General features: G+C 42.8%; 1 protein-coding gene across 4 annotated transcripts in view; it reads right to left on the reverse strand.

The window, feature by feature from the left end:
• Positions 1-243: 243 nt before the first annotated feature.
• Positions 244-16,315, reverse strand: part of LOC147903875 (calcium uptake protein, mitochondrial-like) — a 54,602-nt gene continuing 38,530 nt past the window's right edge. For 3 of the 4 annotated variants that reach the window (XM_087401842.1, XM_087401825.1, XM_087401849.1), the window contains 5 exons: positions 15,680-15,763; positions 15,251-15,464; positions 13,493-13,669; positions 1,180-1,296; positions 244-1,068 (listed from right to left, as the gene is read on the reverse strand). In XM_087401842.1, coding sequence (XP_087257968.1) covers positions 853-1,068; positions 1,180-1,296; positions 13,493-13,669; positions 15,251-15,464; positions 15,680-15,763 — 808 coding nt within the window. In that variant the 3' untranslated portion in view covers positions 244-852. The remainder of the gene's footprint in view (positions 1,069-1,179; positions 1,297-13,492; positions 13,670-15,250; positions 15,465-15,679; positions 15,764-16,315) is intronic. The other variant, XM_087401833.1, reaches the window with a different exon arrangement.

Genomic DNA, 16,315 nt, shown 5'->3' on the forward strand with positions numbered 1-16,315 from the left:
GCAAATACGAGACACACAGACCAATGGAGGATCTTGTGTATCTCCCCTAGACACTTGGAACTAATAAAAGGATTTCGTAGACGAAGTAAAATTTCTACATGACTAAAATCCTTATGAATCCCTATGTCCTAGATGTGATCTAAAAGACGTTAGTCACAGACGTGCATATGTAGAACAGTTTTAAAACCTCAAGATTAATATTTTCAAAGCACTGAAATAAAAAGAAAACCAATCTCCTCCTCATCAAACTTCGGTGTTTCTAAAACCTTACATAGCAGAGCTCATGCTTTGATTGCACGATGACTTGGCCATTGCACATTCCAACACACACTGCCCTTTGAAACTTGCAAGAGCGGACTGACATGTCTCATGTGAGGACACAAAGTGGGAGAACTTCAGTACATTCTCTCATCATTTGTCAGAGGAAATGTCATGCTTAAAAAGCTTCTGTTGCTGCTTGTTCCTTGATCTCATGTCATGCCAGATTTATTGAACCCAGCAAGGATAAAAAAGTGCATAAATTTAACTGGGAAATCTGAAATAGCTTAAACCCCGAATGTTTACATTACAAAGGTGTCATGAAAACTGCAGCTTATATGACTTACAACAGTCTCTCTCATAGGGCCATTAACTCACAAGCTGTTTGCAGAGCACATACTGAGATCCATACAGTACCTACCCAGCATGGTGGAGCTTGTCTGAATCACAGAAGATTCTGCATCAGGTTTACATTTCACAAGTACACAGCTATACAGCCACCATTTTCTTTGAGAACAGCTTGATGGAACTTGATTAGGCCAGATAGAAAGAATGCATGCAGAAGAGATCACATGAAGGTTTATCATGGAAGATTCACCATGATAATCCAGAGTTGCAATTGTTCTTAGCACAGTTCCATATACATCTTACAGTACGGACTATGCCTGGCTGCAGAGGATCTTCAAGGCCTACTTCACGCAAATCTTGCACCCCTAAAAATTCACTCAAACTGAGTTTTCCATCGCCGTCACTATCAAATACATGAAAGATAACATCCACTGCTGCATTTGACAGAGAAACTTGACAGACCTGAGCATGCACTACATGTTAGATTGCAGTATATACATTGATAAGAGACATTCATAACATAACAAAACTTTTATGCGTTATCCAATGTCTTCAGCTGTCACACAAGGTTACCTGAGAAGCAGCCCATTGAAAATCCTCTTTTGAAACACCACGAATGCCTCCAGCAGCATAAGCTGTTATTGCCAAAAGCCTTCGCTTTCTACGCAGCTCAGCAAACTGTTGGAAATCCTGAAGGAAATAATATTGAAGAGTACTCCTATTCAGCTTGTGCATTTACATTAATTAAGGAAGAGTTTTTCTAAATGAGATTGCGAGTATGGAACTGGAGGAAACCTATCATGTACATACAGCGATAAAAGCTGTGCCAAAGCTCATCCTGAGATAAACAGGTCAAATAAAATATAAAATGCAAAGCACCAATGTTCGATGAATGTCCAACCAGGAGCTGCTACTACTGTCTAGGCTGTAAGGACACAAACATCTTTTGGCACACCTGGTGCTTATTCGGTAACCACACCTATAAAACTCTATCAAACAATATAGAGGCATGGAAACAAAAGAGAGCACCATTTCTAAGGAGACAAAAACATATGCAATAGGCAATAAAAGGGTCTACTGCAGCCCAGAGACAAGAAAAGACCGTGATACAGCTTTACAACATATATGGATTGACTGTCTCTTATGGTTGGTAAAGAAAATGTGTGTGCCCGCAAGCGCGTTGTGGTGGTGCGGTGTGTGTTCGAAGCAAGGATTTGAGCCTAACCCTATATGGAATCCCGAGGGGTTTTGTATACATTCACCCTTTTGCTCATTATCAAGGTAATGTATAGTCAGAAATTGTCGATGTTCAGTCTCCCACAATCTCATGCACTCACCTGTCTCCCCACACTGTCCTCCTTTCCATCAACACAAGGTCCTATATGGGACTATATGACTCTATAAAGACCTAAGCTCGCATGCACTAAAAGGGCCCCTAAGGGGTGCACCACTCAAAAAGCCTGCATACAATGTGCGTTCAAGGGGTAATAGCTAGACCCCAAATTACATATGGGTAGTACATTACTTTCCCTTTATGGAAACTTCAAAGTTACAATTTTGTCAATTAAAAAACCCCTTTTATATGCAAATAGTTTACAAGAGCTTCCAAAAGAATTAGTAAATCTTGAAAGTTGATGAGAATAAGGTGGAAGAGATGCTACTTATCACGACAATTACATTATTTTAAAACTAACCAAAACATCAAATTAGTTTATTTTGAAACAACCAAAACGTCTATATGTATATAGGCAACCCTATGGGTTCTTGGATCTTGTCCCCAAGGCCCCTCAAGCTATCCTTCATCTAACTGCCACACTAAATATATTAATGCTTTAACTAAATGATAAGATTTTTCCTTCATGCATGATTGACATATAATTTTGCAGTAGTGCATCTTATGATGGATTATCAAGGATAAAATGCCTAATAAAAAGGGTAGGCACATCTTTTGACAAAACAATATGATGGCCATTATTGATATAATCAGACTCCATCTCAGCATCCTTGAATCTACTTTGAAACAAACAATGCAGTTTGATTCCTCTAGTATGATGACCTGCACACCAAGTAAGAAGAATCCCAATCTCTTAGGGAGCTTTACTAGCAACTTCCTCTTTTACAAAAGACATGAGCCAGTATTGTGTGAGGGAATGAATATGAGTGGGGGACATCCAAGCCCCTGTGATGTTGAGTTGAACGGAGGCAGGCACATATGGGCATGAAAAACTGGATTTCCTTGCTACAGCCATAACACACTGACTATCAATGAGAGTCATCCAAGAGACTGTTGACGAGAAAAGCAGGCAGTGAAAATGATCCGTCAACCTCAAGATGGTGAGTGCAAGAGAGCATGCAGTCAGCCCTAGGAGATCCATGCATGACAAGGTTGGGGTGGATCAAACTCACATTAAGAATGCATGGAGAGTGGGAAGGGATGAGACATGCAACAAGCCACTGATCATCTAGTTTAAACATGCCAAAGCAATACAAGACATGCTCATGAAGAGAGCAAACCCGAAAGGAACCCCAATCTTCATTAATGAAGACAGAGATGCAAACCGAGGAATGGAACGAGGGCATCAAGAGGGTAATTGTCACGCCCTCACATGAGCTAACCCTATCGAAACCACGGTCTAGAACAAAAGGATAGTATGCAGGCAACTCGCCACCCAACCATGCTGATCCGGACTCGATCAGCCCCACTAAGAGAGCCTCCTGGAAACTACCAGCCTTGCAAGCCAAACCTCACCCTTGGCATCCCATACCGCCTGGTGAACAACTGCATTGGTAGCTCCTAGCTCTGCTCCCTCGCTGGCCCGCGTGTGCTACTATGGACCTATTCCTCCCTTTATAGCCTCAGGCAAGAGTGCTCGCCTAGAAAATCCAAGAAAAGCACACAAGCGCCAAGAAAAGCGAAAAAGCAATCCTGCTGACCCATGTTCCCAAGGATAACACTCTAGCCCATCATCTACCTACCTGTCCCTAGCGTGCACACGACATACTCCCCTCTCCAAACACCTCACTCCTAAGCTCACAAAAACTCAAAAGTAGTCAACTTGCTAGAAACAACTCACTATTGGTCCAAACCGACAATCCTACCAAAAGATCCACCTACTCAAAAGCATCGGATGAGCATGAAGTCCTGGTCAAAAGCAACATCTTTGTCAAATGAACCAACTGGCAACTCTACTCTGACAATGCTACCAATACCTAAGGTAGGCACATGCTACCAATATCCAAGGTAAGTGACGACTGTCCTAAAGAGTATCAAGAAGTTTTGAGTAGCGACGACTGTCCTAAAGAGTATCAAGAAGTTTTGAGTATCAACAACCAATATTTCAACATGCATTATTATGATTTAAGCTAGCATCTCATAATTGTCTGTGTAAGTAACCTATCCCCCTAAAAAGGCAAAGATAGTCATGTGTTTGTAGGCGTTGAGCCCTAAATAAATCCCGATACTCTCACATAACCCCACAGCATTTGATGAATCATGGCATTCCATACCACCACAATACACCACATACGCATGTGCTATGATTGCTACAACACGAGTTTGTGGATTTATTGCAAACTAGTAAGAGCAAGGAGCCTATTGTCTCTTTCCTTGGCAATAGCTCGAGAAAAATGACCCATATCATTCCGAAACTCAATGATGTCCTTCTGTTGACAATTGCATAAATTATAAGTCATAACATATGACTCATAAGTCATAAAAAATTACAGCCAAGCTGGGATGATGGATCATGGTGCATGTGTAAATAGTAAATATTGCCTAATTAATATCAAAATTCAAACATGAAGAGTTAAGACACGCTAATATCAAAATTCAAACGTAAAGAGTGAAGACTTGCATGTGTAAATATTGACATACTAATTGTTGGGGTAAAGGCACATTGCCACCCTTTAAAAGTTATGACCCCTATGACTGTCTTAAGACAGTCATAGGGTGAATCCCTAATCCTAATAAAACCTTTGAGTTTGTGGTGTGGCTCAACACATTTTTTAACACACCCACACTTCTTGTGTCTCCCTCTCCTAACGTTCCACTCTCCTCTCTTTCCTTCACAAGTGGTATCAGAGCCTTCCTCTCCCTCTCACTCCGGTCTACCCCTCCCTCTCCTCTCGGGCCTCGTGCCCTCAGCAGCGAGCAGGGCGCGGCAGCAGCGAGCAGCGCAGCAGCTCGCGAGCAGGACGCAGCCAGCGTGCACAGCGCGCAGGAGCAGCTGCGCGCAGCATTTGCGCGAGCAGCTATAGCTACAGAAGCAGCTAGCTGCTGCTAGCTGCTACCAGCTACAAGGCGGCCGCAGTCAGCGGCTGCAGCCAGCCGTACCGGCTGTACGGATGCGGCTGTACGGACGCGGCGACAGCCAGCCATACCGGCTGTACCCTCAGCCAGACTTTCGAAATTTTTTTTTGGGGATCCGTGACCTCACAGGTACAGGGTACAGCAGGTACCCTGCGCAGGTACAGAAGGTACAGCAGGCACAGAAAAAAATTTTTGGGGGAAGAAGGAAAAAGTGAGAGCACTCTACCCTTTTGCGTGGTACTTGCAAGTACACGCAGGTACAGAAGTACGAGGTTTTTTTTCTTGACGCATTTCCGAATTTTTCCAGTTTTAAAACTGTGTGTTTGAGGTACATCAAGTACACTCGTGTCCCTCGTGCTTGAGGTGACTAGTGCCACAGTGTGTGGTGGTTGCACAGTTATTTTTTCGGGAAGGTCAGATGCCTTAATTTGCAGAGGGCTTTTATGCTTTTGCTGAGTGCAAATCTCAGTTTTCGGGTGACAATTTCATAGGGCTTTTGCCTGGAAGTGTATGCAGTGTATGCCTTGAGGCAGTGTGGAGCCAGGGTGCCCACATTGGTCTCGTTTTCCGCAATGTATCAGTGACATTTCTTTGCAGGTCACAATTTGTGTACGACACTTTGAAAATCTTAGTTGAGCCACGCTTGGCCAGGGCGCATCGAGTTTACTCGGTCCCTAACTGTCCATCGTTGACAGTGCTCAAAAGATCTTCTTTTCGGTGTTTGTACGTTGGGATCTGTGTTGCCACTGTGCACACAGGCAGTTTATGAATTACTTTGTCAAGTGAAAGTGCCAGGAGAGCGCTGTATTTTGTATGCTACCTCAGTGTTGAGGTGTTTTTTCACTTGGTACAGGTGTCAAATCAAGGGGCTTTTGCCCGGATTTTGCTTGTGAGCACTTGAGTTACTGTTTGAGATCTTCAGATGCCTTTTATCCCCTTGGCAGAAGGGTGATTGTTTGGGATTTGTCCCATACTTTGTTGCAGGTTTTGTGACAGGCTGAGGTGTTTGGAGTCTTTTTCAGTGGACAAAACAGTGTATGACAAGTGGTTTATGCATATAAAATCAGTGCAATACCTCATCTGAGGTGGGAGAAGTGATCAGAACATCAGTGTTTTGTGTTTCGTCAGATGATGATGCACTTGTAAAGCACTTGTGGAACAGCTGCAGCATTCTGTAGTTACTGTTTTATGCCTATTTGAGCACGGTACAGTGTGTCAGAAGGTACAGTGGCTGGAGGGAAAATTTTCTGTTTTGCTGCAGATTTTTTTACAGTAAAAAACAGCACTATTGTGAGTGCTCCTGGCTCTTGATAGAGCAGGTTTTCTGAGAAATCAGAATTTTATTTAGTCTTTTTTTTTTTTACTTACAGGGAGTCAGGCACTTTCCTTATCTGATATGGCATCAGGGGGAAGTGAATCTTCAATACTGAACATAAAGAAATTGGAAGGGGCACACAATTATGCATTATGGGCAGAACAGTGTTTGAATGTACTTCTGCTGAAGAAGATTTCTAAGCCCATAAGGGTGAAGGGTGTCAAGCCATCTGGGATGGCAGATGATGAGTGGGAGGAGCTTGATTTGTCCGCAAGGGCGGCTATCATGCTTACTCTCACTGATTCTCTTGTGTTCAATGTTCAGGCAGAAAAGACCTCTTATGGCCTATGGCAGAGGCTAGAAGAGTTGTATGCCCAAAAGAGTTCAGCCAGTAAGGTTTATTGGTTGAAGAAGCTTGTCAACCTTCGCATGAAGGAAGGTACAGCTATGACCTCACACTTGAGTGAGTTCAATGCCATCTTTACACAGCTTATTGCACAGGGATTGAACCTTGATGAGGAGTTCAAGGCTACTTTCTTGTTGTGTACCCTCCCTGAGAGTTGGGACACTTTCAAGACCACTCTGTCAAATTCAAATGTCACTCTTATGTATGCTGATGTGGAGAGCTCTCTCCTTATGGAGGAGATGAGCAGGAAGAATAATATGGGCAGCAAGTCTTCCAATGCTTTGCAGGTACAGGAAAGAGGTAGGACTCAGCAGAAGGGGAGATCTGCTGGCAAGTCCAAATCCCGTGGCAAAAAGGATATTGAATGCTTTTACTATGGCAAGAAGGGACATGTGAAGTCTAAGTGCTTCAAGTTTATACGGGATCAGAAAGCCAAGAAGGCTGAGGCAAAGGATGCAGGCAGTGGAAGCAAAGGCAAAGGCAAGGCCAAGGGAGATGACACTGATGCAGTGAATGTTGCAGCAGAGGACAGTGACAGTGACAGGCATGATGTTTTATGCTCTTCTGCTGTAATTGCACATACATTGGTTGTTGATGGCCATGACATGCACACCTGGCTCTTGGATTCAGGTGCTTCTTTTCATGTTACGCCTCATAGGGAGTGGTTTACTTCCTACACACGTACTCATGGAGTTGTTCACCTTGGGAACAACTATGCATGTCAGATTGCAGGGATTGGCAGTATACAAATAGTATTCCCTTATGGACGCATATTTATGCTTGATGGTGTTCGCCATGTGCCGCAAATCAAGAAAAATCTGATTAGCACTGGCTTGTTGGATGACAGTGGTTACCACACCACATTTGGGGATTCCAAATGGGTGATTACTGATGGCCAGGTTGTAGTGGCTGAGGGTTATAAAAGTGATACCTTGTACCCTCTTTATGTTTCCAGTGCAGGTAATCATGTTGTTGCCATAACCGAGCTGCCGAAGGTTTCATTGTGGCATAGCCGGTTGGGACACATGTCCGTTAAAGGAATGCAAGAACTGTCACGTTTGGGTTATCTGCCGTCTCTTTCATTTTCAGATTTGCCTACTTGTGATCATTGCATTTTTGGAAAGCATTCTATGACTCCTCATAAGAGGAGAACTCCCCAGAATAGAGCACCGCTTGATCTAGTGCACACTGATTTGTGTGAGATGCCACAGCTATCACTAGGGGGTGCAAAGTATTTCATTACTTTTATTGATGATGCCACACGCAAAGTGTGGGTCTATTTCTTAAAGCATAAGAGCGATGCCTTAGATGCTTTCAAGAAGTTTGTCGCTCAGGTTGAGAATCGGACAGGACGCAGGCTGAAATGCCTCAGATCCGATAATGGGGGTGAGTATGTGTCACATGCTTTTGTACAGTTATGCGAAGCTAAGGGCATTAAACAGGAACTCACAGCCCCTCATAATGCATCTCAAAATGGTGTGAGTGAGCGGATGAATCGAACTATTCACGAGAAAGTTCGATGTATGTTGTCTTATGCTGCATTGCCCCATGGCTTTTGGGCAGAAGCCGTGCAAACAGCAGTTCACCTAATTAACAGGTCGCCGAACAAGGCTTTGGAATTGAAAGTGCCAGAGGAGGTGTGGTCTGGCAAGCCACCTTCATATAAGCACTTACGTGTGTTTGGCTACGAGTGCTTTGCTCATGTATTCAAAGAATTGCGCACCAAACTGGAGCCAAAGTCTTTCAGATGCATCTTCATGGGTTACGGTGACGAAGGTGAAATGGGGTACCGGTTATGGGATCCTGTCAAATGGAAGATTATACGCAGCAATGACGTCATCTTTAAAGAGGATTGTGTACACAGAGAACCCGTGCAACCTGCGGAATACAGGAGGGTTGTTTATGATGATGTCGAACAGCAAAGAATGCCCATTAATATGCAGCAGCAGGCTGCTGTAAATAACCCTGTTCAAGAGGGTATACAGGCTGAAAATCAGCCAGACGATTTTGCCAATGATGCACCACTGGATATGCCAGCAAATGGCGCTATAGAATAGCCAAATATGGTGGTACAGCCACCCGTCATGCATGACGAACAGGCTAGACAGCAGCCTATTACGGAACATTTTGTTAGGAGGAGCACCCGTGTACAACGGCCTCCTGACAGGTTTGTTCCAGGAGCCAATAATGTGGCTGATTTATCATGCTGACAGATTGTGGTGAGCCTTCCAGCTTCAAGGAAGCTATGGAAAGAACAGAGAAAAGGAAGTGGGAGAAAGCCATGCAGTCAAAAATGGACTCCCTACTTCAAAATGATACATGGGACTTGGTGCAACTACCTGCAGGCAGAAAGGTTTTGCCATGCAAGTGGGTTTACAAAGTCAAAGTGGATTCAAATGCTTTACCGAGGTATAAGGCCAGATTGGTTGCCAAGGGATTTAAGCAGGAGAAGGGCATTGACTTTGATGAGATCTTTTCCCCTGTAGTCAAGATGACTACTTTGAGAGCAGTGTTAGCTCTTGTTGCTCATGAGGACATGGATTTATGTCAGATGGATGTGAAGACTGCTTTTCTTCACGGAGATCTCCATGATGAGATCTACATGAGTCAGCGGGATATGCTGTTAAAGGGAAAGAGCAGCTTGTGTGTAAGCTCAAGAGGAGCTTGTATGGACTCAAGCAGGCGCCAAGAGAATGGTACAAGAAGTTTGATGCCTTCATGCAGTCCCAAGGGTATCATAGGTGTGAGACCGATCACTGCTTGTACACCAAACGGGCAAAGGATGGCAGTTTGATGCTACTCACTCTATATGTGGATGACATGCTGATTGCCAGCAAATCTCAGCAGGAGATTATTGCTTTGAAGAAGCAACTACATAAGTCTTTTGACATGAAAGACTTGGGTGATGCAAATCACATACTAGGTATGCGGATTACTCGTGACAGGTCTAAGGGACTTTTGTTTCTGTCACAGGAAGAGTACATTGGCAAGGTATTGCAGAGGTTTAACATGGAGGGGGGGAAGTCTATTAGTACCCCGTTGCCTCCTCATTTAAAACTCAGCAGTAAGGACAGCCCCAGATCAGATGATGATAAGGCTGAGATAGCCAAGGTTCCGTATGCATCTGCAGTTGGTTCTTTGATGTATGCCATGGTTGCCACTCGTCCGGATATTGCTTTTGCGGTGGGAGTCATCAGCAGGTATATGGCAAATCCAGGCAAGCGGCACTGGGAAGCAGTGAAAGGAGTCTTGAGGTATCTCAAGGGTACCAAAGACTTGTGCATATGCTATGGTAGGCAGGATGCATTGGTGCATGGTTTTACAGATTCAGACTATGCAGGGAATGCAGATAAGTGGAAGTCTACTACCGGTTATATTTTCACATTTGCAGGAGGTGCTATATCATGGGTGTCTCGGTTGCAGAAATGCATTGCACTGTCAACCACTGAAGCTGAATATGTTGCAGCCACTGAGGCTTGCAAGGAAGCAATATGGCTTACTCGGCTGGTGGGAGATTTGGGCATTACAGGAGATATGCCAGTTTTGCATTGTGATAGTCAAAGTGCTATCATGTTGGCAAAGAATCCGGTCTTTCATCAGAAGACCAAGCACATAGATGTGAAATACCATTTCATCAGGGAGGTACTGGAAGACAAGCGGCTTGAGCTTGTGAAGGTGCATACTGATGATAATCCTGCAGATTTGCTCACTAAGAGCTTGCCTACAGAGCGGTTTGCACATTGTCGCCACATCATGGGATTAGGATGAGACCATTCTTATTTTATGGTCTTGTATACAGTAACTGTATATTGCTGTAATTTTTATTCTTTTCTCCCCTTTAGGCACATTGGCCTTTAGGTGGGAGGTTGTTGGGGTAAAGGCACATTGCCACCCTTTAAAAGTTATGACCCCTATGACTGTCTTAAGACAATCATAGGGTGAATCCCTAATCCTAATAAAACCTTTGAGTTTGTGGTGTGGCTCAACACATTTTTTAACACACCCACACTTCTTGTGTCTCCCTCTCCTAACGTTCCACTCTCCTCTCTTTCCTTCACACTAATATCAAAATTCAAATGTGAAGATTAAAGACTCAATGCTCATTGCTCAAGGTAACTTGTCCAACCAGTAAATAAGCATGGAATCATTCATTTCATAGGATTGTTCCACAACGGATGAAGCATGTGCGCAACAATGTAAATTGGCCTATGGAGTCAATTCCACCTCTTCCTTCAAATCCTCAAGATATCATCCTTCTTGAGAAGTGAGAAGGCAACATTAAAACTCAAACACAAATTTGAATCATCGAAGGAAAGCAAACTCAATGAATCTGGAGCTAAAATTTTAATACAATTATATATGACACTAGATCAAATAGGTTCTGTATGAACTCGTATAAAAGGCTCATCAAGCAACCTCTTTATCAAAGAGGTGAGGTATGAAGTACAAGGGCTCCAAGGCAACCTGAATATATAGGCCTTCTTGCCAAAAAGCATGCCTTTGGTTTCTTTGAGACATTCCAATTCAGCCAATCACCACTATTTATTATGCGACGCAAGCTTCCTTTTGTCTTCACCAACCTAAGAGGATTGAGTAGTAAAGGATACTTAGTAGATTGCACTTGCAAGTTCCAATTGCAAACCTGCAATTTTAAGAACTCACATATGCACAACTCACAATGTATTAGAATATTAAACAATTTGAATTTTAAAGCATGTAACTAAATGGTTACTTGCTGCGTACCAAGAAAGTGTCGCCAAACCATGTCTTTGATGGCTTCACAAGCTCCCATTGACACTCTTCTTGAAGAGAGCAAGTGCATGTGGTTTGCGAGTAATGAAAGTAACTATTTGTATCGCCCGCTCAACCACACAAGACACCCATGGTAGGTTTCCAATGCCGTCCATCGAAAGATCAAGAGAATGTGAGGCACAAGGGGTACACACAATCTTCAGATACTTTTACACAAGGAGAGCTCCCATCCTTTTACAATTCAAGCCATTATCAGTAATAAATTGCACCATGTTATCTCTGTTGTCTCTTTTATGGCTGCCTCAATGTGGTTCCAAATTCACTCTCATGTAATATGGAGGCCAGTATGCAATGCAACAACACAATACTTCATCAAAATGTTGATCATATGCCTCCTCTTCATGTCATTCCATCCATTGGAGGCAATGGTGCATCCATACTGAGCCGAAGCCTTCCAAATCTTTCTTGATCGACACACACCTTTCCTCAAGCGTGTGGTGCGGAGAGTCTTCGACCAACAGGTGTGAGAGGAGCTCCTGCTTTAGTTGCAACTCCAAGTGCATTATAGAATTTCTTATATGTAGGAGTCCTTGACTCTTTAAAAGAGAGATTGCAAGAAAACAAAAATTTAAGCCTTTGCATCGTCTGTCAAGCATGCTGCCCAAGCAACCTATAGAGAAGTGGGCCTCATAGAAGTAGTATTACCACATGCCTCTTGGTAGGAGGTTGTGGAGGAGCTATCGTTGCAGCAGAAAGCCCCACAGATATGGATGCAGTGGACACATTGAGAAAGTAGGGACTGATCAGGGGTAGGCTAGTTAGATGAAGTCTCATGTACTTGTGTAGAAGATATGGTGTATACCTAGCTCCCATGAATCGCATCGATGCCCTCAACATCTCTAGTATACGATGATGTATCCTCAGTGCCCTCTTTTTGCTTCTCTAGCAACACTTTGCCTGTATGACTTCCTTAGTCACTCTATGATGAAGAAGGGATCGAATATTTGCATCCCTCTAAGGTCCCTCTGCAGGACATGAATACCACCTCTCGAATTGCATGGCGACTCCTTGTCCTACGGCCTCCCTCCAACAAAAAGTGAACTCAATCTTAAGGCATTGATCCACTCAATGTCTCTGCGCAACACTTGCAAATTGTATTCTTTGAAGGTGAAGCAAGGGATGAGGGAATGGGATAGAGAGGCAACTTGCAAGGTGAAGCAAGCTGCAGAGGAGAGGAGAGCTCTCAGCCTTTCGAATTGCATGGCAATTCCTCGTACTATGGCCTCCCTGCAACAAGAAGTGAGCTCAAACTTAAGGGACTGATCCACCTAATGTCTCCGCGCAACACTTGCAAATTGTATTCTTTGAAGGTGAAGCAAAGGGATGAGGGAATGGGATGGAGAGGGATGAGGGAATGGCAACTTGCAAGGTGAAGCAAGCTGCAAAAGAGAGGAGAGCTCTCAGCTGGAGCAGCCAGCCCAGGCTGCAGTGACCAGCCTGCAAGAGAAGATCAAAAGAAAAGAATGTGAGGGCTTACGGGTATGAAGGATGGGGGATGGAGAGGCTAGAAGACCATAGTGGAGCGGCAGAGCAGGATGCGCAGACCACACTGAGGAGCAGAGAATGAAAAAAGGCGGCATATGTGCTTTACACAGAAACCCTAATTGTAGGTTTCGCCAAAAAAAAAAAGGCAGGCAGGTTGTTTTGACAAAACGTTTCCGGCGGAAACATTTATAAAAGTTTCTACAGCTCAAAACACGTTTTGCAGTGTGTCTCATACTGCTCCTAAAAGTTTGAATTATTTGAATCATCCACAGACTTTATGGTGTCCGCGCTTACCCAGACCTGAAAGCCTGTAATCTGGACCCAAATAGTCCTATCCACTGATGGGATTCACAACATAAGCACAATACAGGAGAAAATGTTTAGAATAGAAGGCTTCAGAGATATGCAGATTCACTAACACAAACAGGTCAATTCAATGACAGAATGAGTGTTCCACTTCATGCCACTCAGAAGTAGGAAAGTTACTTGGTCAGCTAGACAGAACCATTAAAACTTGCTTTATTTGACAAACATGTAGAGTCTAATGTGAGGGTCTCACCTCATACGGAATGTAGATACCTTTGAAGTTTGGATCAGTACCAAGACTGTCTACTCGATCCAAATATTTGTTTATATTAGACAAGGAAGCCGCTGCAACCATTGAGGATCCAAAGTCTTGAGCTGGTATGCTTCGGCGGTGCTTACAATCATAGTGAGAAAACTCCAACAGAAGGATCTGCAAAGCACCATTCATGCCAAGGGTTCAGTGGCAACCATCCAATTCTTAAAAGAATGTTTTGAAATTAGTGCTTCCCACTCAAAGCTCTGCTGACAACTCTCGCACCTGCCACCGCTAAACAATCACTTCTTAAAATTTCTTTATCTATTTTGGTAGAAGGTCTATTTTACTCCTGAAGTCAGCATCACACATCTTCAAATGAAGCATAGGTATCTTCGTTTCACAATAGCACACTCACAAAACTACAAATCATTGCCTCTGTCATGCCCATGTCCAAGAATATGCCCAACCTAAAAGTCTAAACAAAACAAGCAACACAAGTTTTGCATGATAATCACACCCACAAGTTCAAAAACCATCACTTTATCTGACTCAGCTACTATGAAATTGTCTTTAGTTCTCCATATAACTCATGAGATGAAACAAAACGTGAATATACCCTGATCCCTACCTTAAAAGTCCCAAAACCCCTTTCGACACAACATACACCAGCCTATGACAAAATAATAACAAGGATCCTGATGAATTTTAAAAGGCTAGTGCTAAGGAGCAGGCTAATCAGAAAGTAGTCCACACTCCCTTCATCCAAGCTACAACTGTTCGGAAAAGAAAGATAGATTCATTTCGATCCCTCCCAAACAAATAGTGTTAAGCAACAAGGATTTCAAAGGCAAGCTGATAGGGCATTTAACACTTCTATATAGAGAACTACAAAACATGAGCAAGCCACAAACTGCATAACAACTTTGAACTTGAAAAAATAAGGCATTCCCACTGACATCATCATAGCAAAAACATTGTGGTGGGCAAATCTAATTTTCAGAACAGAGTTCAAAGGTCATGATACCGTACAGAGACGAGTTCTGACTAAAGGTACTCATCAGAATTGCTTAAGGAGCAGTGGATTCTTGGTTTGCAAAGATTGGCCTTCACTCTTGTATGAGGTACTCCCACAAAATGCAGCAATCACAATGTCCAGCCTCTAGGGGATAGATACTTAAACAACAATGCATAGTAGGAATTCGATTGAGACTTAGCAGGTATCACAACCCCACAAGACTCTACATGTGAAGTTGACACACTTGAAAAGCAGGAGACATAATACATTCCACCTGGAAACAAATACACAATTATGAATGTAACTCAGATGCATCCTTAAAGGCATGTTGGGACAGAGACTAGGATTATTCCAAAAGCATAATCTTCCTTGCAGTCCTCCCTCGATCAATTGAATTGCCAGTTTGAGCAGCAATTTTTGGATATTGATATTTGGCTATTTTTTATTGCTAGATGTATGTATCCCAAGCAGAGGCTTCAGGTTTCTACAGAAGTTGACAGGGACAGAATCTCCACGCTTTGTATTACTTCTGACGCCTAATGAAATGGTATGATTTTGAAGACAAAATTCATTTTCTCATCTGCTGCAATGTCACCACTTGGCCACCTAAGTAATGTTTTGTAACAGCTCATGACGGTTACAAAACATGCACTGTAACTTTGAATTAGGCATAAGCGACAAAACGATTATTGGCCTTAATAGGAATATAGTAGGAATAAGAGTCTGGGATGTAGGCTCACCTCTTCATGTAGCTGTTCCAAAAATAGAATAAACTCCTCATATGGCAATACTTTCTCACCGTTCTCCCCAAAAAGAAACTTCAGCAGTTTAATACCTTCTGTTGCATTTTCAGAACGTCTTGTGGAATAAATAGTACTGTGTTCAGTATTGCCCTCCTTGCCTCTTTTTCTCATCAAGTGCATAACTTTCTTGAACTCATGCAAATCTATGAAGCTGAAGGGACAAAGGTTTTTGCAAGGAATAAGCACTGCACTCATAAAAAAGGAAAGAAATAACATGCAAATAGCAAGTAGCAATGAAATTTGGGATGTGCTGTCATAAGAACACTGAGATAATAAGGAGCAAATCAATTTCATAAAGATACATTATAGTAATCTACAACACCCTTACTAGATTAAAAAATGAAGAGTTCAGACCCAGACACGTACCCATCGCCATCTCTATCAAACATCTTGAATGTTGCAGTGAAGCTTTCCAGTGATACTGTTAGCAGTGCCTTAATAAATTTATACCTGAGCATTACCAAATGAGTTTCCTATAATCAGGGATGAATGAAGCATGCTGTGCTTACACACTTATTTTTTTACTGAACAAAAACCTAAATTACACATTTAATAAATGACCAACATGCGTAATAGAAGTGAAATAGAAGTGAGCCTTTCCATAGGAAAAACCATGATATGGCTTGCCTTTCTACTGATGGCAAACGAAATCATTTGGGTATTTGTTTTCTGACTACCCGGTTCAGTATTGCAATCCTCTAGAAAACCTGCAACCAGCCCAGAGGGATTTCCACAATCTCTAAGCCACAAGATGTCGGCTAGCTCATCAAGGTAAGTACTGATGCAATCACATTTTATTCTATGAGTGTTGGTATTTTCTAAGCATCAGCCTATTGGCTGCACATGCAAGGAGGAGTGCGCCTAGCTCCAAGCTAGCCGGCAACGTGGGAGCTGCTAAATCCCATGCCTTCTTCCAGTAAGAGTGACCTATGTTTTTCCCTCTACGTCCCTTTTCTGCCATTTCTGCTATGCAATTTCATAGTTTCTCTAAAACTAGTCACT

The sequence above is a fragment of the Dipteris shenzhenensis genome, chromosome 3 (genome assembly GCF_047967505.1).
Source record: "Dipteris shenzhenensis isolate YYH24624 ecotype China chromosome 3, Dip_SZ_1.0, whole genome shotgun sequence".
In the NCBI taxonomy this organism is placed as follows: Eukaryota; Viridiplantae; Streptophyta; class Polypodiopsida; order Gleicheniales; family Dipteridaceae; genus Dipteris; species Dipteris shenzhenensis.